Here is a 21,142-nt window from a genome sequence, read left to right on the forward strand (position 1 = left end):
AAATAAAATACATTTCGGCCTCTCATTAGAGTGCAGTGCACCGTGGGGACTTCCTGAGTTAATAACTGGGATGAGGTTTGCATTACTTTGTGTCTCAGCAGCAGGAGAGGAACACAACCCTTTAATACAGCAGCTTCAATTACACCACATCAGGAAAACGATGTCCCCTTAGATCCCATTAACAAAAATAATACTCAAGCTGAAGTGTATGTCTCTGTGTGTGTGTTGTGTCTCATGTGTGTTTGTAGATGTAGGAAGAACTTTACACGTGTATCCTTTGCTGAGTTGAGTTTGGTCTCTCGACTCGAAATCTGCCTCGACAGCTCGTGCATCAGAAATTTGTCAGAACTATCCTCTAGTCAGCACTGGAAAGACTGATGCGTTTAAAAGCTTCAACAGTGCACCAACATCTGTTAAATTGTTGCCATCGATAATCATCGCAACTACCAGCAAATTGCTGCATCTTATCATGGGCAATTAAGAAAACGTGGAACTTTTCAAACACCCTCTGGCTGTCTTTTCTCTTCCTGAAATTCTCTCTTTCTTTCTGTTTCTGTTTCAGCTGCTCAGACATATGTGGCCTGTTGTTGGGGGATGCCTCTTCAAGTGAATGTCCATTGAAGGAAGCTATTTTGCCTAATGCCAAAGCCATAGAGTTGCTTCATTTCCTGTCAGATAAGCAGCCACAAAGAACTCTCTTTTTTTTTTCTTTACTCCCAAACTACTTCTAACATCTCAACATTCTCCTTTCTTCCTCCCCTTTCCCCTCCTACTCCTCTTGTTAGTTGATAAAGAGCGTTGTAATGTCAGGAAGGACGCACATTCCTCACAATGTAGTCACATAGGCTATCTGAGGAGTAGAGTCTAAGTTCTTTCAAATGTGTGTGACACATAAAAGGAAAGGAGAAGGGGAAGAAGGGAAGAAAAAGAGAGACAGTGATGAGAGGAACACTGATACACAACAAACTGAAATCATTTTCACACACTAACTGTCTGTGAAGAAATTCTCTGGAGTTGCACTTGCTCACATTTAGCACACAAAAGTAAATAGTCTCTTTTAATAGCGTTTTTAAGTCATGGGTTGGTACTAGTCAAGGAGCCAAAACATATAATACAATTACTTACATTACTTTAGCAATTGGAGCAACTTTACAATAAAGGCTAACAAACTGTACAATATCTATATTTACCTACATTCTGTTGTATTCAACTGCAATACAGCTCCTGTTGTTCTTCTGAATAAAATGGATATATGGACAAAAACTATCTTACAATAGTTACGATTGAGAGTTACAAAGTTAATATATGGTTAGGGCTGGAATTAACGTACATAGTTAGACTTGCATGTTAAAAAAGACATGGTTAGGGTTCGAAAAATATACATTTTCATTTTCATTTCTTGACTAGGTGAAGTGTCCGTCACATGACATGTTGCTATAAAATATTTGCCTAAAAAATGTCGTCATAATTTTGAAGCCAGGATTGTGAAAGTACTATGTAATGGATGTGTGGACAACTTCTGGTTAGACCGAGCAGTGCACGTGAAAGTTTATGACATGAGAAATATGCTGAGGTCATGTTCATAACATGTTCATAAAGAAAAAAAAAAAAGTTTCTTGTTGTTGACTGAATTTGTCTCGTGGCATTTTGGCATCTGCCCTTAATCAGTGGGGTTACATGGCACTGAAAAGATCAGATAATTGGCTAAATTACAATAAGATTGAGTTATTAAGTGCATGTAGACACCTTAATCTGACAAGAAATTGGATCGAATCGAGTTACTTGCGATCGGTTTAAGATAACTCGGTTGAAAGTCAAAATAAACGTGCTTGTAGACGGGCGAAGCACGTGGTGAATTAGGTGCACTTTACACTGGAACGAAAACGGGTTAAAAACGCAAAACCTTTTTGCGGATGCACTATATCGTTTAGATGGAGTTTTGGGGGCATGAAAACGCAAAAAAGTGAAACCGCCCTCCAGAGTGGAATTCTTGAAAACGCTCCACTGTCTCGCCACCGTGTAAAGGATGAAAAACGCAAAACTGCGTTTCTCGTCACATAGAAATGACGTGACAAGCATAATAAAGCGCCAGAAAACCGTGGGAAACACATCAGTAGGCTATCAACATGTCCGTCCCTGCCAACTTTCAACTCGCCTTAGGCGCGGTAATTGACGTTCAAAAGTCATTTCATCAGATAACAGCAATGATGAGCGAGAGTAGTAAAGAACAGACCAAAAATATGAAGAGAATATGGAAAAAATAGAAAATAGAAAATAGAAAATAGAAGAGAAGTAGAAAGACTTGGTCTTGGTAGTGTTGCCACCTAGCCATCTGGTGTGTTTACTGCATCGATAAATATGAAACGTCACACACTTTTGCGTTTCCGTATGCAGGCAGATTTTCACCCTAAAACGCTCGTCTAAATGCAGATTTAAAAGTGAAAACGAAACGCCACTTTTGCGTTTTGGTTTCAGATCGTTTCCGTGTAAAGGTAGCCTTAGACTTTGCGTTCTGTGCATGCTCGAGATGCGCCGTTGGAAAGAAACAAACACCACGATGGAGAATGCGCCGTTGTGCATCGCGTTTGTGCAATAAGCAGCTCATCACAAACGAAATATACCTTCAACTTGCTTTTCATTCACCATTTTCTCGAATGCCTGAGTTTGCTGTTGTTGTTGGTGTTGAAGGGGTCAACCGGAAGTGGATCTATTAGCAATAGTTGAAATGGGTACAGCGCCACCTATCGAGTATGACATGCTTTGTGCTTCTGATCCGATTCATTCACCGCCATATATCCAAGGATAATTACCCTTGCTCAACTCATTCTTATTGTAATTTAGCCAATAATCTGATCCTTTCAGTGCCATGTGATCCCATTGAGTGATGAAAGATCCTAGACCTTACATCCTTCTACATATATATTTACATTGGCACCTTTGTTTAATGACCTTTCCACTGAACAATCAGATATTTGAATTGCTGAAGTTTGTGCTTGTCACCTGAAAGAATCACCATCAGTAAACGCACTACCTAGCTGTAAATCATCCAAATGAAAAACAACTTTATGAACTCCACTCGGCTGTGCATTACTCACACTTGCTACTAGAGACATGGCAGTAAAAAGTCCAGCCTTACTAATAATTTGACAGAGAATCTAGTCAATGACAAGTAAACTTTGAGCCTGAATGTGTAAACACTGCTGGAAAAATACATTCATGTGGTTCAGTGTGAGTTTACCGAGACATTTCATACAAAAGAAGAGACTGTCCTTCAGTGAAAATAATATTAGTAGTAATAATAAAATCAACCCTTTCACGACTGACCAAGTAGTGTACTTGGATAAACATCTGAGACAGATGCTATGTTCACTTTTCATACATGATGAATGATCGTCTCCTATAAATTACATTTCATTGTGACAGCACCCACTTTAGGCTTGTAGAGAGGCTCGGGTCATTTCACATTTCAGCCCACGGTCCACATTACTTTTAATCATGACCACTTGATAGCCTTAACAGCATGTTTATTACTGTAGCCATGACAATGCTGTTAATTTTCCCTTTCAAACAAAAACTCAGCCTTTCTTTTGACATTACTGTTCCATAACCTTAATGTGTTTACTTTTGGTAACCATGTCTACAGAGATCCTCCTTTAGACGCAGCTCCGATCTTTCCCTAAAACTAACCAAATTCTCTTTGTGAGTGACTTAAACCATTTTCTGCCACTATAAACATTCCTATGGGTCATAGTCAGAATAAAGGGACACATGACCTGTATGTCCACTTATTAGAGCACTTGTTGCAAATAAGAAATAAGAAACGTTATAAGAGAACTGGATCTACAGCAATGTCAATAATGAGTAGAATAAAACTAAATTGATGATTCTTGATTGCTTTGAATTAAAAACAACTTTAACCAATTTTACAGTAAATGTGCAACTAACTTGTTTCTCCAAATGAAACTGTTATTCTCCTCTGTGGAAAAACAGCAGCTCTGAGGCCCAAACTTGGCACTGTTCTGACTGTAATGTCTCACAGGTCCTGGGCAACTTCCAAAATGCACCAACTTGAACCTTTATGTGATTGCACTGCAGGAGTCAACAGTGGCAAGTTTTCTAAGTTTATCAGCCTGATTGTAAATTACAAGCACAGCACAACAAAAAATACCTCTGTGTCTCCAGATAGCCAAAGTTTCAAAATCTCCCTTGAGGCAACTTTTGGATGCCTCGCCACCAGAGCACTCAATAAAAAACAGGCTTGGTACTCAGCCCCAAACCATTAGTACTGAGCGAAGGCACTCGACTCAGTACACAGGCGTTAATTGCCTCGTTGCTTGTAACTTGGAATCCTTTTTTAATGCTGTTGCTTTTGTAAACAAGGTCATTTGAAATGGATTGTAAACACCTGTGTGCTGGAAAATATAGTGCGTGATCAGGACGCTTGGATGCTGAAAAGTTTGTCCTGAGCTGATAAGTTTAATGTCATCCATGTGCTTGTCCTGACTGATGATCTGTGTTATCTCACAGAAGCGTGTGGTTCTTGATGTACATTTGAAGATATTTTATCACTTTATTCTCTTTAATCTTGAGGCTATGCTCTAGTTTCTTACTCATCCCCTTATTTTAAACCTGAAACGTGTCTGGAAACTGTCTCCAGATGCTCCAGCTGTTGTCCCTGACAAAAACACAAGAGTAGCTGTCCAGCAACCACGGCACAACATTGTAATGTAGGAGACTACCGTCATTAAATTTCTTGCATTGGTGAAGATTGCATACACTTCAAAATGACTTTTTAGATTAAAGATTCTTTCCATCTCTGCATCAAAAAACATATTCTTGATTTTCTAATATTTGATAATCCGTGGCTTCCTTGAAACAAAACAATGTGATAACTGTTTTAATCTTGTCTTTTTACTGTTATGAATCAAATGTAAAATTTAAATGATTTGCAAACCACAACCTTATTTTTTTATTTGCATACTCAACGTCCCAACTTTTAAGATAACATGGTTGCATTAACATTATCATATATCTCATCATCATGAATTATTTCTATTTAATTTTTGTGCTGATGCTGCAGAACAGCATGCTATATGAAGTACGAGCAAAAAACAGTGTTACATATGAAGCATTCCCAGTTTGGCTGCTATCAAAATGGCTAAGATGCTTGTGGCTTTGTGATTAAGCTGCTGTAAACCACACAGCCCAGGGAGAGTAAACCCAACATTTAAACCAAAAGCCAGATACAGGCAGCTTGGGCAACAACAGTGGCATATTAGTAATTACCCCAAGACAAAATGTCCGTCATTTGTGTGTAACCCACATTCAGGCAATTCAGCTTCTCAGCTCATGAAAGTATGTCTTATAGAGGGCTTGAGGGGGGCCATGCGGCCTTTTGACAGCCCTGAATCGTCTGGAGGAATTAACATGACATTCTATAAAACTGGCCTATGCAATTAATGGCACCATTTCTAAAGCCTGGTTTATAGTCGGTAACGCAAGACGCAACGCAAGACGCAACGCAAGCCCTTGCGCGGTTGCAAGCCCCCCCTTGCGTGCTTGCGTGTGTCACCTCAATTTTCTAAACTTTACGCAAGACGCAAGCGCAAGCCACTGGCTGTGTTCGAAACCGCCTACTACTTGAAAACGGCATACTCATCGATCAGACAGTATGCAGAGCGTTTACACACAGTGCACTTCACTCCTGTCCGAGCCCAAATCAGCCAGCCTGAAAAGCTGATTTCCTTTAAGCTATAAACTCTGTAAATATATAACTTTAGCAACATTTGAAACATTTTCAGGCGAGAAAGTAGTCGTTTAGACCCCCAAGGTGTTGAAAATCTGACAAAATACCGGCTATTTACAAGAAGAAGAAGCATGAATCCACTCGAAGAGGTCCTGGCGGTGAATTTGCTTTCATCATAGTAGGCTTGTCATTGAAAAAACCCGCTACTCCACCTACTGTCCTGGCGGTGAATCGCCACCCAGCACACGCAAGCGCCGACAAAGCAAAATGAAGTATAAACGTCTCGAGCCATTAACATACGCGCAAGACGCAAGCGCAAGGGCAGTTAAAAGAAGTATAACTCAGCCTTAACTTCATTTTTAGCTTCAGTGTTGCTGCACAGACTGCTTTTTTTCATGTTGTTTGTTTCTTCCTGCATGGTCAATTAAAGATCACCTGGTAGTTGAACTTCAAAGCCAGTAACAATTGGATAGGCTATCTACTGCATCATTGCTTACCAAGTCCCTGTGAATCCCCTTCTGACCAGTGGAACCTTGTCTAGAGGGGAAAATAACCCATCTGTCCAGCAAATGCTTCCATATGGACACAAAGAGTAGGCCACATTCTTGTGGAAATGAAAGCAGTTCCTTTAATCTAAGAGACATAATCAATAAATGATAAGGCCTGCAGCCACAGGGAAAAGCGGTAGTTTGAAGATAAGTTAAGACAAGATTAGTGATGGGACAAAATGAGGTGATGGGGGTGACGCTGAATTAAAACATTATGCAAGGAGGACTGGAATTACTAGCTTGGCAATCACGAGTTCCTATCAGCTCTTCAGATCACTTCCTGCAAGCTTAGCTCAGTCGTCCTCAAGTGATCATTGTTTTATCTGGAAGGAATGCTAATTAGAGCGGTGGAGAAGCCAACCCTTGCCAGCATCACCAATATACACTTTGTGGTCAGTTTAAATAAGACAACAGATGCCTTCACAACAACTATAATGCAAAGGAGTACGAATTTGGAACGTAATTTCCATCAAGCAAAAATTCACCCAACAGCCAAAGACAAGGAAAAGAGCCCAACAGACAGCTAGCATGGTTAATGGCTGAGTATAGAAAAGGCTGAAATGTACCATTCAATAACAGGGAGTTAGACTGAGGCTTCTGAGCTCAATTCAAGCCCCTGGGGAATGTGCTGAGTTGGACCTTTGATGCACAAGATAACCAAAGTAGCGGGCATTTTCAATCAACGTGTCAACCCAAATTTCAGTAGAGAGTAAAAAAAAAACACCAAAGATAGAGGGAGGTTTTAGGCTTGGCTTTGATTCATGGTAGTATACGCTTAAGAACCGGAATTATATTTGAGTGCCAGGAGAATTTGTTCATTTCTGGAGCCATTTCTAATGATATGGAATGACCCAGACCGGTGCTACTGGTATTAAAATTCCTAAAAATAGAGATGCTTATTTAAAGTCCCACATTTGGGACATGCATTCAGAGCAGTAAACTGTGAAGCCAGGGACGGAGTTAAATTTTCCCTCGTATGGTTGAGAATTCACCTTAACAAGCCTAACAAGTATCTTTTGAAGCAATACATTTGAAAATATGTTATTCAACTTTTGTGATAAATAAATAAAGCTGTAATGAAAAAAAAAATTCCCTTTACTTCCACCAAAATATTCTTTTGTTTAGCATGACCCTTGTGGCTTCAGGATATTGTTAAATACAGAACTGGTTCTCTTTAAAAAATGCATGTGCAGTTTGTTGTTTGTAACAGCGGGGGCATCTGAGAACAGATCCTTTCGATGTCCACAGTTTACCAAATTACAGGAAAAGATGTCATGCATGATCAACCTAATTCTTTGTCTGGATGTGGCTGGAACAGGGTGTTGGGGTGTGTGCTAAATATGAGTGATTTATACCTTTTTCCTAAAGTCAGTTGTGAGAGTGACAGTAATATGATGTTTCCCACCCACAACGGAGCAACCCACACACAGGCAGCAACCTCAACACGGCTGTTTGCTGTGGCTATAAGCTGTTCCCAATCATTTCCTTCTCCACAACAGAGACAATGAGCATGCTGTTTGGTTCTATGTGTAGAGGGACCAGGTGATGCATAAGGGAATAAATCAGATTTGAGTTGGGGTATATTTTGTTGACATTTTGACTTTTAGAAATAATAGCAAGACTATTTAAGTGTTATTTTTTGGTTGGGTTTAAAACTGGCACTGAGGATGAGATAAGCTGTACTCAGGTCTGCAGAGCAAAATGAACTTGACCATCTTGCTCATTTACATTCACTTGGTGTTCTCTTTTGTCAGCTCATTTAGGGCTCCTTAGATGTTGGTGTAAGCAAATCAACATTTAGATAGCGTACTAATGTGCTGCTGAGATGGCCCTTAGAAGATAAACTACCTTTGATATGACCCCCTGTGGCTCACACTGTCCCCAGCTTAGCCCCACCAGCAGGGGTAAGACAATCCAATCCATTTACCCCCTTGAGAGATCAAAGCTTCTATCTCCTCAGCTCCTTTCTATTACCAAGGACTCCACCTTTGTAAAGTCCATACAGAAATGAGATTGTGCATCAGCCTTTGCCTTTGGTGGCGTTAAGGACAGTGTTTTTGAAAGGATGGAAAACAAGCAGAGACATTAAAGTGTTTGGGTGTTAAAGGAGATGAGATTGACTGGTGGAGGCAGGGTGGCATGAAAGGAGGTGGCGAGTGGTGAAAAGCTCCTATTAAGGCCTGATGACTGTTAATGGGTCAATAGTTGAACCACCGGGGCCAATAATATGTCTTTGTCTGATGGGATGCTACCCTGTTGAGTAAACTTTTGCCATCACGCAACTGGGGCTTTTGATGTTCCAACACAAAGAAATTTGTCTATGTCTCACAGAGATACACTCATCTCCTGTTGAGGATGTTTAACAGTATGAACCATGAGCTCAGAGACGTCTATTTCCTGCTTCCAATAAAAGTCATTGCCTGTCTGCTGTGAGCATGCTGAATTAGGCATGCTCACCAGCAATTCCAACTGATGGCATGCACTTATGCTGCGCTTTGCCAGTCATTACCTAAATGGTCTCTCCTCAGAACTGTAAGTAATTTCTCAAAGCATACGGTTTCTGTGGTCCCCTCTAAGTCAATCAGCTGTGCTAATTGACTGTGACTCCATAAGACTCCCATCTTTCAGTATAATAATACTTTACTCTTCACTGAATAGAAACTCTGCATTAGTTTTACAACAGCTATTTCACTCTGCAGAACTTTTTTGAAACTTTTTTGAAACTTTGTAAATAATAACTAAATTATATGTGTGAGGCAGCTTTGTGCAATGTGGTTGTGGCTGAGGCAGACTTTACATAGCAGCTAGGAGCTGAGCCAGCTTTGGCCCTGGCTCTTGTCCTATTCTCAGCCTCAGGCCGCCAGCAGCAAACTTCTGGACCAACCATAATGAAGAGTAGGCATTTTTATCCCCAGATGAAATTCTGCCCCCCTCCTGGTGCATCTGTTTGTTCCCCTGCTAGTCTGGCACAGTGGGCAGACGTTGCATATTGGGATATTATTTGTAAAAACAATGGCCAGGTTATTCGTTTGCTCAGAAGTGATTGCAGCTGTGTAAGCACTGGATATGTTGCACATGGTAGGACTGGAAAGAGAAAGAGGGAAACCACCTGAAGGATACAGGTGGTGTAGGCTGAACTGTATTGCCTGCATGATCTTTGAGTTCTACTTCCACTGCCTTTTCTGATAGAATTACAGTAGAGAAGGTAAAATAGGCATGTTCTCTTTACTCTGCTTGTGTTGTGTTACTGTCCAGGCAGCAGACACAATTTAACACAGCCACTTGTTTCTCTTTTAGTCCAACACACACACACATGCGCACACACACACACACACACACACACACACACAGATGTGGTAAATAGTCTCAAAAATAGGATGACTTAATTAGAGAGGGACCTGAGACCACAAAAAAGATAGCAACAGAAGATGAAAGGGAACCCAGGACATATCAAAGAAATCATCCATTAGCCTCCCTTAGTGAGCATACGCAGGGTCAGGAAGCAGCGTTGTTTGGTCCGGGCTGGTGAGGATTCATCAGTCCATAAGACCTATGGCCACAGATTTTCAGTCCAGTTATCATGTCGTTCTCCATATCTCAGCCTTTTCTCCCTGTTTCCCTTCCTTAAAAATAGACAGCCGCCCTTCCATGGACAACATTTCTAATGAGGCTTTGCCAAACAGTAAATGAATCAACTACAGAGCTCGATGCATCGCTTCTGTAACGTTTTCTCTTATGTGACAAATCCATTAGTCTGATGCTGAGTTAGATGGAGTTAACAGCCCTGATCATTATTCTATTGCTGTTTGTCATTTACAGTATGAGTGTAACAGAGGGAGTTTTGCAGTCGAATGACACTTGGAGGAAGGCTACCATGTGGGTGGAACTCATTAGCATATCCAATGTTTCCCACTCATTGAATGAGAAAGTTGCAGCATTAAGGCTACGGCTACACGAAAACGAAACGAGGTTTTTTTTGAAAACGGGTACGAAAATTCTTGCGACCACACGGAAACGCGCTGCTGTAAAGACTCAGGTCCAGACGAAAACGGATGAAAACGATGAAACGATGCAGTACACACGCCACTGTGTCACGCCACGCTGTGAGACAATAGAGAAGTGTTAAAATTGGCTCACAGCGTCAACGTTTGACTGACGCAAAAACGTTTTAGCTGTAACAATGGAAACGAAACGAGGCCGTTTTCAAACTTTCCCACTCTGGAACCCGTTTTGAAAAACTATCGTTTTGGGGTAGTGGGAACGCCGGCTCCGTGTGGCCGCGACAGCGAAACGATAAGAAAAAGTATCGTTTACAGTGAAAAACGTTTTCGTGTAGCCGCAGCCTCAGACTGTTAGAAGTGTTTTCAAAGCAAAAACCTAAACATCTATACAATTTTCAGGAAAAGAGATTAGTTTTTATGGATTCAAGAACTGCTGGAGTGGGACTGTAACCAAGCACTATCAATCTGTAACTTTAACCAAGGAACCAACATTTAGCTAACTACTTTCATTAGCAAGCATTAACCAACTTTTCCATCAGTGGTTAGTAAAGGGGCTGCCGGTCTGTGACCTACCTCAGCAGAAGTAAAAGTAACTAATATTCATCTGCAGAACAGTTACTCCTGTGACCAGGAGAGAAAGAGAATGTGAGAAAAGGGGATCTTGACATGATGTAAAAATGTAAATGTGTTTTCTTTTCAGCATATTAAGAATGGAGGATAAGGCTAATTGATGACTTTTTTGGTGTTGATATTACCCCATGTGTTTTGAATGTATCTACATCATTAACAAGCAAGCAGCAAGGAAAGCAGCAAACGAGTCAGCAAAACTCTCCCCTGTACACACTGACACACTTGCTCATCTACAGTAAATACTCCCGGAGATTAGCTGCGAAGTTTGAATATTGTCTAGCTCACTGAATTTCCAGGGGATTAGGTGGAAAATCTCCGTAAAAGGTCCAGAGCGAATGGGGTAGATAGTGGCCTTCTAACATGCCACCGGGACATCTGGACTACAGAAGCTTATGTTCTTACTGGAAGTATGTATAATGCACAGGTAGCTCTCGGCTAATTAATAAATTGGAACTCAAGTCACAATTTTATGAAATATGATGCTGACATATCAGGCAATAGTTCTACATTTTTTAGAGTATACTTTCACTATTTGAAAAAATCCTATTTCCCCTCCCTCTTTCTGAGAGTAAGATCAGGCCACAGCCATCAGCTGTTGCACTTATTTCAGCAGAGGACATAGAGAAGCAACAAGCATGCCATGTAAAAATGTCTTCTATCTTGTCTCTAGTTTATCTTGTGACACAACTGCTGCAAACAGACAGAGGAGCATCCACAACTCTTATTATTGCACTCAGGTAGCCAGATTTTGCCCTATTGTGCTTATAAAAACCACAACAAAACCTGTGCTTACCAAACATCTCTGGGAAACTGCACTGATACATTACAATTACAATTACTAGGTGAGTGAATATTGTTGAAATGCTGCCAACATGCAACCCTACCCAATTTCATACATATATATAAAAAAATATATATATAATTTTCACAAGTATTTACTTGATATTGGAACTGGGTTCAGATATGCTCAAAGACAAAAGAGACTAAAAAGAGGAGTGAGGTACAATGAACAGAAACAAAGACACAGGAAGCAAGTGAGAATAATTGTCACCAGTAAATTTCCTGGAACGTAACATGAAACCCAATCAAAATACAACTTGTCATCACCTCACTCTGTGAAACCCTTGTTTGCTCTGTTGTGTTGACATCATCCAAGAGTAAAATAAATAAAGCAAACTTGTTCTCCACCTGTATTCACACACTCAACACATTGTGCTGAATGAGTTGCCCTTTGTTTAATTATTATTTCCCAAGGACAGGGAGATTCAACCATATTGCTCAATCGGGAAGATTGTCATCTCACAAAGATGAATAGTGAGCATTGTGTTTCTTTTGAATGGGGTGATCAGTGCCAGTAACCAGAAGTGTGACACCTCCAAGTGAAATGTTGTTTTTTTAAGAGCATGGTCTTTGTCCACATGTTCATACCAGTGTATGCTACACGTTTCATCTGATAAAATAACATGCATTCCACCTGTGTACTCTGCCTCATTTCTTTCCCCATTTGATCTTTCATGGTTCACTCATGAATTTTATAATTCTGTGAGTCATGGGTGTTTGGCAGCAGTAACAATAACAGATGTACTGTGTACTCAAGCAGAAAAAAGGGTTTCATTTGCATCTTAGATTGTGAAGGGAGATCACAGGGAGATAGTGGTATAAACCAATGCTTTGGTTTTAGATCAAAATCTGATTTGTATGATGTTTTTTTATGTTTGGTTTATTGAATCAAATACCCATAAAATGTACAACAAGATAAAAAATTACTTTGCAACTATTATTCTATTTAGGTATAGCATACACGTGGGCTGTTTAGGTAGATATTTACCATAGTTACATGTAGCTATTCCTTTTCAAGTGCATGAAAACATGCAATAGTGGATGTGCTGATTCATTTTCAAGCTATGACGACACCAAATACTGATGGTTAGGATGCCACAGTGTGGGTGAGTGTGCTGTTCTTCCATGTATCTCACACCTCGATAAGGGACGGACGTGTGAATGTGTGTGTACACGTGTAGCTGTGTTTGCAAATGTATAAAAGCCATTAAGCGGCATGTGGGGACATGGCTGTGTGCGTTGTTGCGTGTGGTGCAGTTGTCGTCACTGTAGTTACTCCAAAAAATGTGTGTAAAGTATACACAAGGACACACACACAATCCGGCTGTCCTTGAGTTGATGCACATGCCTGTGGCCTGTGTTAGTCTGTGGCTGGTGTAATGATGACAGGCTCTTAAACACACAGATTCCTGGACCCCCACATACATGACTTGGCTGGGCCTGTGTGGTACACTGTGTTGCTGACAATGCTCCCATTACTCTCAATTACTGTAAAGAATGGAAGTTAAATTATTTAAATGGATACGTCTATTCTCAAAAGTGGTGAAGCATTTTTCTCAAATTGTCTACTTTAATGAAAATAACTATACCGCAATGCAGAAGTGCTCTATTAAAAACGGAATGCAGCTTCAATTAAGAAGCTTAATACTTAATACAAAGTGGCTCCTGGTAGTAGGCTTGTATTGTTATATAGACTACTGTTGTGTCATTATTTGTCTTGCAATGACATTCAAAGTGATCTTTTTTGGGTAGCAGTGTATAGAAACTACAAAATAACATACAATAGATATACTCGATTGATAAATAAGATGCCCAAGAGGGGCATTTGACTTATTTCCTTTCTGGCAATTTTTCATCACTGATTTCAGTGACGGTAAGGTAAAACCTCAACCTTATTTTCCTCCAAAAGGAATCAGTGTCACACAAGGAGGTTTTTCTAGCTCAGCCAGATATCAAGAGTGTCTTGTGCTCCTTTTGATCTGACAAGAAAATCAAGCAAAAAGTACAGTAATTTACTTGCCATCTTCTAATCTAAACAGGTCTAATTACAGGCACCAAGGTGTATTTGACTGGATTCATAGCCTACATATTAGAGCACATCCATTGCGCAACATGTCAGGAAATGGGGTGTGCTGTGCAATTGCAGCGAGGCAAGTTCTCTTTTTTTCTTTTTCAAGTTGCATCACTAAAGTGCTGCTGTGCACTTTATTTCATGAATCCTTGTGCAGATTGAGTAAGATGAAGTAATTAGAGGCTTAAGCGTGGATAGCTAGCTATGTGCTCTGCTGCACATAAAGACAGAGAAGTTGTAATTAGAAACTAGCCAACACCAAATTGTCTTGGTGGCAAACACTCAGGACACATATGCTTTGTCATTACCTTTTTGCAAATATCATTTGATATTGCTGCATCCTATTCTGTATTCATTGGCAATCTTATGATGAGCATGACCCCGATTGACCATTCTCTGTTTCCATAGCAATAAGTGGATTGTTGATACTCCAGTAATGACTCGTCGTAGGTTTGTTTTTGTTTTGTTTTTCAGAGAAAATGGACATTTTCACCAATATGTGAATTGGAGTATTTCTGGGCCAAACACTGAACCCATTCACTCACCCTGGGCTGTGAGTTAAACAGCACAGAGTGATTTCTCAAACAGCTTTTGCTTTCTGGAGGACGATTGCACTGAATTTTTAGACAAAATGGTTTGGAACCCAACTGATGCATTCCTAATTGACATATCTCAAAACCCTTTGTTCTGTGTAAGATGCTAACAAATGTGATAGACAGAAAGAAGGGATAAGGTTATAAGGAGACATTTAATAAAACCAAATCTTCACATTTTCTCTATATATTTTCTTATAAAACAATATATATACAAGTATATATACACACACACATATATATATATATATATATGTATATATATATATATATTTACAAAACATGCAGCACCATGTTTTTATAATACTGGTGTTGACATAATTCAATAGGACAAATAAGTGCCACTTGCAGGACATTATTTACACGACAGTAATTTACTGCAATAACAGTGGCTCCAAGTTTCATAAAAAGAGAAACAAAACAGCTCTGCCACTACTGACATGAATCAATTCCCCAAATACTTCTGAAATGTCCAATACTAACTTCCGACTCTTCATCAGTTGATGGGGAAGTATATCAGTTCGTTTCGCACTGTTGCATCCCTCTGGGTGTATCAATTTTCCAGGATTCATGTCTATCCTTCAGGGTGATGCGTTCGTGTCAGCAACTTTGGCAGCAAAGAATGTCTTAGGTGTTGGGTGTCTTTGAGTGTGTGTGTGTGTGTGTGTGTGTGTGTGTGTCAGCATCTTTGGTGTATGCAAGACTGAGGAGTATTTGTCAGTGTCTGTCAGTGTTTTATTCATGTGTGTCTCTGTGTGAGTGTGTGTCTCTGTCTCTGTGAGTGCATCCGTGTGGTTGTATCAGCGTCTCTGACAGGTGTGTAGGTTCCGGGCTGCTGTCCTGCTGACGCCATGATCTCGCTCTCCTTTCTCTGGTCGGCAGGCCAGGCCCTCGCCGCAGTCGCAGCGCTGGAACAGCTCCAGGCCGTGGGTGCCTTTCCTGCGGTGGCGCGTGCACACCTGGCCCTCAGTCAGCACTGGCTTACAGATGCGAGACCAGAAGTGTCTGGCACAGCACAGACCCTCAGAGCAGTCTGATGATCTCAGGCACGTATCGCCCTCTTGGCCTGGAAAAAGTAAAAGGATGAAAATGTGTCATGAAACAGATCGAACTGAAAACATATTGAGTCTGTAAAATAAGATTGGCGGTTCTTGACATGAGGCTCACCTTTGACTGCATTAGGCTGATAGTCACGGACAGTGGGAGGCCTCTTGGCTTGATGCTCCATGGTGTTGTTTTGCTTATGCCAACCAGTGATGCTGGATGCATCTGTGCCATACATGTCATTTGCCTGACAAACACCTACAAACGGCAAAAATGAATGTATTTAGCCCACGTGTTTGCACAGTAGAAAGTAAATTACACATTAATTATAGATATCAGTAAACATAGAGACAACTCACCATTACTGCAGCGGTTTCCTGAGCAACACATGGAGTCCTTTACGCAGCGCTTCCGGCTCTTACGGCAGGGCAGGCAGACACTTCGGGCTTCGTTGCAGAATTCATCACCTCCGCAGTCTTCATCATCCGAACAAACACCTGACTGCTATTGTGTGATAACAACATAAACACCCCGTCACAAAAGATATTGCTGTCATGAAACATACATGAGCGCAGTTGCTATCGCGGGCCGGAGAGTTGACCTTTACGCGTCGGAAATTACCTGTACGGTGTCCATGGGTAATTTGTGCCCCATACTGCCTGCAGGGGAGGTGTGTGGACTCGGACTGACAGTGTAGGCGCCTTTGCCAGCCGGAGCCCCGGGTAAGTTTTTGATCGCATTGGAGTTCATCAGGACTGCGCCCGCGCAAGCGTCTCCAAAGTATCCAAACAGCGTGAGATACGCAGCCAAGAAGCGGTGCGCTAACGGCATATTCATGATTCTCCTTTGTCAGTTCTATGGCAAACAAACAGAAAAGAAGAAAGAAAATCCCCTGTTTTGTTGAAAATCTAAATGACAAAGTCCGAACAGCCTCGACTCCTGAATCCCAAAGTTTCCAGAGAGTTTCGGAACGATGCTTGGAAATCTCTTGACTCACAGTCCCGGGATGATCGCTTTATACATGTGGACCTGTTTGTCTTCCCGCCCCTCGCTGTGCACAACAAAGGCGGAGGGGTGGAATTTCAAACAGAGCCCCACTGTACGGAAATGGCCATCCCTGCACAGCACTACGTTTCACAGTGTTTGTGGAATGATAATGACCTGCAAAGTCTGTCTGAATACCCATCACTGACGCGCAAGGAACAAACAGTCTAACTCCAGTGAGTTTAAACTAAGATTTATCAAAAACAGTAAATACTAAAAATAATAATTTCACCTAACTTGGTGTTCAATCTCACTGCCTTTTTTTATGTTGTATTTTTGTCACATTTGACCACTTCTGTTGCATATTATTCTACAACTTAATAATATTCATGGCAAACAAATTCTTTCCATCCCATATTTATATTCTGGGGTGATTTTAATCATCTTCTGTATAAATAATACAAACAAGAACACGTGATCATCTTATTTTCTTTATTATTCTTATTTAAACTACCCAAATTCCGTAGTTTTTTCAGAAATATTAATCAAACATTTTACTCAATGGCTTTTAAATGGCTTTATAAATAAGCCAAGGCGGCATACTATGACACTGTTTATTCCCCCCAGTGTGTTTAATTCATAACTTAAAGAGCATTCTTCAACATATAGCGTTATTCTGGTATCACGATGGCCCATCTTTGTAGGGGTTATTGGGTTATTCCAGTTTATTTGCCATCCACGTAGACTAGCTGCCCTTTGGCTGATCGAGGACTAGTGATTGAAGTTACTTGCGTCGATTAACTACTTCATTTGATCTCCCTGATCGCAGAGGTAGCATTTATCCCCCAAAGTGTGCTTGATTACACCAGCGGCGGACATCAATGTGTAGGATATGCAGACCATTAATGGGTGTGAAAAGTTTACCGAATTAATGGACTTCCGCGGGGAGGCCCCTAAGCGTTGACTAGCACTTCGAGATTAAAGGCGACTCTGATCTGCCCTTCTCTGACCCTTTGGGTCCCAACAGTGAGAGACATGTCCACAGTGAGGAGATACTTGTTTAGGCATATTCAAATTGAATCTTATAAATGTGTAATTAAACATTCCTTCAACCAACCCTCATCTCTGTACAGATTTTATACAGTTAACGGTGTCCTCGAAAATGTAAAAGTAAGATTTCGGGGAAAACGTTTTAGTAGGCCTATGTTCTTAAACTTTAAAGAAGCAGAATGGGAGGCTCACAGGTGCTGAAGTGCGCGATGGTTTCTTTAGCAAGATACAATATCTTGGCACTTGGACGTCATCTGCTGGTCACAAATAAGCCACGTCTGAGTGTGAGGCCGTACGCGGGTGTCTGTGCGTGTGTGTGTGTGAACATGCAATCTACTCCGTGGACACCTGACAAACACACTGGCACTTTGCGCGTTTGAATTGCTGCATATCTTTTGAAGTAGAGCTTTTATCTTCACTTTACTAAATGTCAGTGCTGGTAAGGTGAACTCCTTTGATGCACTTTGATCCCCTTTGATCTCCCAAAAGTGTCACCCTGTTGTTACGACTGAAGCCATTTCCCCGTTCCCCAAAACAGATTTGTTGTGCGAACAACAGGGTGACTATGAGAAGCTGAATCATCTCCACTTACCTTTAAGTGGATGACACTAACTCCAGGGCTGATTATTAGATCTCAGGGGTCTTTAAACAGTTCACACCAAGATGAGGCACCTCGATTGAAAGAAAAATTTCTTACCAACAGCTCCCTGTTGTGGCAACTCCTGCAAACTGCAAACTCTCCACAGCACAAGCATCCAACCAGCCACTCTCGGTGGTTTAAAAGAATTAGGACACAAACACGACTCAAAAGTATTGTTTTTTACTCTATAATTTTTAAAAATCTTACACGTGGCACTCTGCAAAATTATTTTACAGCTGAAAAACAACATAACACAAGGCAAATATCTGGTCACTTTGCAGAAGGCAGTCAAGAAAAAGTCAAAACCAGTGGTTTGTAGAGTGATGACGAACATAAGGCTTTGTGACAAACAAAACCACAGTCAAATACCTTCGATATATTTACAGCATTAAGATTTCTACTAATTCTAAGCTCTCCATCGAAAGATGTATAATGTGAATGTAAATGTGTCAGTCTACCTGACTTCCTGATGTCAAATCTGTTCAGCTTTATTCAAACCCATAAACAAAATGAGAATTTGAATCATGATGTCTTATGATCGATGCTGTCTAACTCTTAAAGATTGTCAATGGTGGCAACATGAGTTTTATATTCAAAACTGCAAATCCTTCTTGCCCTCTCTAAATGTTCACATTTTACGGCTTAAACAGGTGATGGATGGTCTGTCTGAGTAATGATCAATGCTCACTGGTGTTTCATATCAGGCCATTACTGGTTGACTTCTTAAGATCAAAGAGGATAAGCAGAGAAAAGCATGTCATTGCATGTCAGGTAGGACATTTTTTTTTATCATCTTACTGTGAATAAATGTTCCCATGAGATTAAAAAAAAAGAGGCTTATGCAGAATTTTTTTTTTTCATATACACTTTTGTTGTTCATCAAATTACTAAAGATTTTCTTAACATGGTGATTAATGTATTTATTGGATATAACAAAGGATGAAAAGCAGCCATCTAAGAGGACACACGTTTTTGAGGTGTATGTGTTCATACAGCATTGAAAAGGTTGTGTGATTTTAATTTTATATGCCATCGTCTTAAGGCACTTACAATCCTTTTGAGTTTATGTTCTGATTTTTTAATGTAGGAGTTGATGAGCTGGGTGATGGTGGAAGGACCATGATGCAAAGTGAAACTTTCATAGAATATGTTTTCTCCTTTCACTGTTGGTCTCTAGGGCGCATTTTAAAATTCAAATAACATGACATTATGTAAAGCTTGTTTTAAGATAATGTTACGGTGTTCAATTTTATCCCCAAAAGTGAGAAAATGGTGAATTTATAAGGATTAACTTCACACAGATAATTGAATCCCCTAAAAATACCACTTTACACAACTCAACATTGGTGTCAAGAGATGGAAAAGAGGACCTAAGTCCACTCAAGTCTTCAAACTTATACAAGTCTCTAATTTTCCAAATGACATCAAGTACGTTAAAAAGTAACCAAGCTCAAAAAAAAAAAAGAAACAAAGAAATCACAATCGAAAAAACAATAACCAGTACTGTCATGTCAACATCACCTATAATTAATCATCAGCACCAAAGACACTGAAACCATGTTCACAGTTATGTCATAGCTGTACAGGAGCAAGCAAAGGATGTCTGGTTTAAGTGAATTGGAAGAGGCATTTAAGTGATTTAAAAACAAACCAAAGAAAATATAGGCAGAGAAACATCAATGTGTGTGATTAAAAGCACATAAAAAAGACTATGACTTATACTGAATCTTGAAATGAGCTATAACTGCTAATTTTCTCAGTTAATGGTCTTAAGTGCATAATGACACATTGCTTCATGGAAATACTAGCATGTCATATGTGCCGGTGTGTGATTCATTTAACTTTAAGCAGGGCACTTAAAGAGTTACAACTTTTTCCACTGATCGCACAGTGTTTGTGCTTTTTAAGGTAGATTAATCTCACATTAAATGTCCTAAGTATTTGATTTTATCCCGGTTGTGTTTATGTATGACAAAGTAACCTGTAAATTCAAATACTATGTACTGTACATACTGTATGCCAAATATGTATGTTAAATAATAGGAAAATGTGACATTCAGGATGGTCTTGAGCACTGGATAGTTGGAAACTATAGTGTGCAGATCTCTGGAAATGATCATAGATTACTGCAAGCGGCTGCATGTCAAAAAACAGAGAACAACTGCAGTAATATCATGTTCCCAACCAAAATTTCACCAAGTACTGCAGAGAGACAAACCTAGCAAAGAAAATGAACAATTATTCTCCTCTCTATTTGAACAGTCATGTTTTCACATCTTATTTATCCTTGAACCAAAACTTAAACAAACTGTCAATGTTCATACATCCACGAACATCTTTCCCTAGTACATGGGAGAATCTGGCTCCATTATCAGCCTCTGTTGTGTGTGTGTGTGTGTGTGAATCCCTGTACTTTCTTTGCCTTTGCCCACTCATGTGTAAGACAACACCAAAGATGTGCTACAGCAGAGTCCCAATATAAATGCTTTATCCAGAGCCACAGTGAAATAAAGGCATATCGGTGACCCAGAGGGTTTGCCATCTGTTTATGTTCTTTTCTCTTTCATTTTTACTGCTTTTAATTTCTTCGTTTTCTTTCTTTCTTTTTTTTTTCAAAAAACCAACCAGGTCCAACGTGGTCTCCAGGCCATCAAAACTGACAAAAGAAGAGCTTCTTTTGGTTTAAAATGGAGAGGAGGACTTCAAAAGTCCACGTCCCAGCCGGAGTTGTCGTCGGGAGGTGGGTCCTCATTGTCCTCTGGGAAGCTATCAAAGTTACTTGTGTCAACTGCTGATGTGACCTGGGAGGGAGACAATCATTCGCATAAAGAATAAACAAGAATGTAAGACTGACAACAAAAGATGGGACAAAAATCTGTAATGAGCACAGAATGTCAGGAACATCCACTTACATTAGGGATAATTGGAGGTGTCAACGTTCCCTTCTTCAAGCCCTCCCAATTAAAGCCCTCAAACCATCTAATGGGAAAACATT

The 21,142-nt window shown here is 40.2% G+C and overlaps 2 protein-coding genes across 4 annotated transcripts in view; both read right to left on the bottom strand.

Moving 5' to 3' along the window:
• Window positions 1-14,606: 14,606 nt before the first annotated feature.
• Window positions 14,607-16,449, bottom strand: dkk1b (dickkopf WNT signaling pathway inhibitor 1b). The gene is made up of 4 exons (XM_075484532.1): window positions 16,095-16,449; window positions 15,833-15,977; window positions 15,597-15,731; window positions 14,607-15,495 (listed from the first exon to the last, which is right to left on the bottom strand). Exons 1-4 carry the CDS (start codon window positions 16,308-16,310, stop codon window positions 15,230-15,232), a joined length of 762 nt encoding a protein of 253 aa, XP_075340647.1. The 5' UTR covers window positions 16,311-16,449; the 3' UTR covers window positions 14,607-15,229.
• Window positions 16,450-18,320: 1,871 nt separating this feature from the next.
• The window catches only part of LOC142394796 (cGMP-dependent protein kinase 1), a 90,499-nt gene continuing 87,677 nt past the window's right edge, over window positions 18,321-21,142 (bottom strand). For all 3 annotated transcript variants that reach the window (XM_075478394.1, XM_075478393.1, XM_075478395.1), the window contains 2 exons: window positions 21,060-21,126; window positions 18,321-20,948 (listed from right to left, as the gene is read on the bottom strand). In XM_075478394.1, coding sequence (XP_075334509.1) covers window positions 20,850-20,948; window positions 21,060-21,126 — 166 coding nt within the window. In that variant the 3' untranslated portion in view covers window positions 18,321-20,849. The remainder of the gene's footprint in view (window positions 20,949-21,059; window positions 21,127-21,142) is intronic.

Source organism: Odontesthes bonariensis, chromosome 2 (genome assembly GCF_027942865.1).
Source record: "Odontesthes bonariensis isolate fOdoBon6 chromosome 2, fOdoBon6.hap1, whole genome shotgun sequence".
Lineage (NCBI taxonomy): Eukaryota > Metazoa > Chordata > Actinopteri > Atheriniformes > Atherinopsidae > Odontesthes > Odontesthes bonariensis.

What these genes read in the sequence shown, in the direction of transcription:
- dkk1b (XM_075484532.1), bottom strand. Translation starts at nt 16,310, where the DNA reads ATGAATATGCCGTTAGCGCACCGCTTCTTGGCTGCGTATCTCACGCTG. An exon ending in TACCCATGGACACCGTACAG is followed by an intron (nt 15,978 to 16,094) that starts GTAATTTCCGAC and finishes ATCACACAATAG; the next exon opens with CAGTCAGGTGTTTGTTCGGA. An exon ending in TCAGCCTAATGCAGTCAAAG is followed by an intron (nt 15,496 to 15,596) that starts GTGAGCCTCATG and finishes TACTTTTTCCAG; the next exon opens with GCCAAGAGGGCGATACGTGC.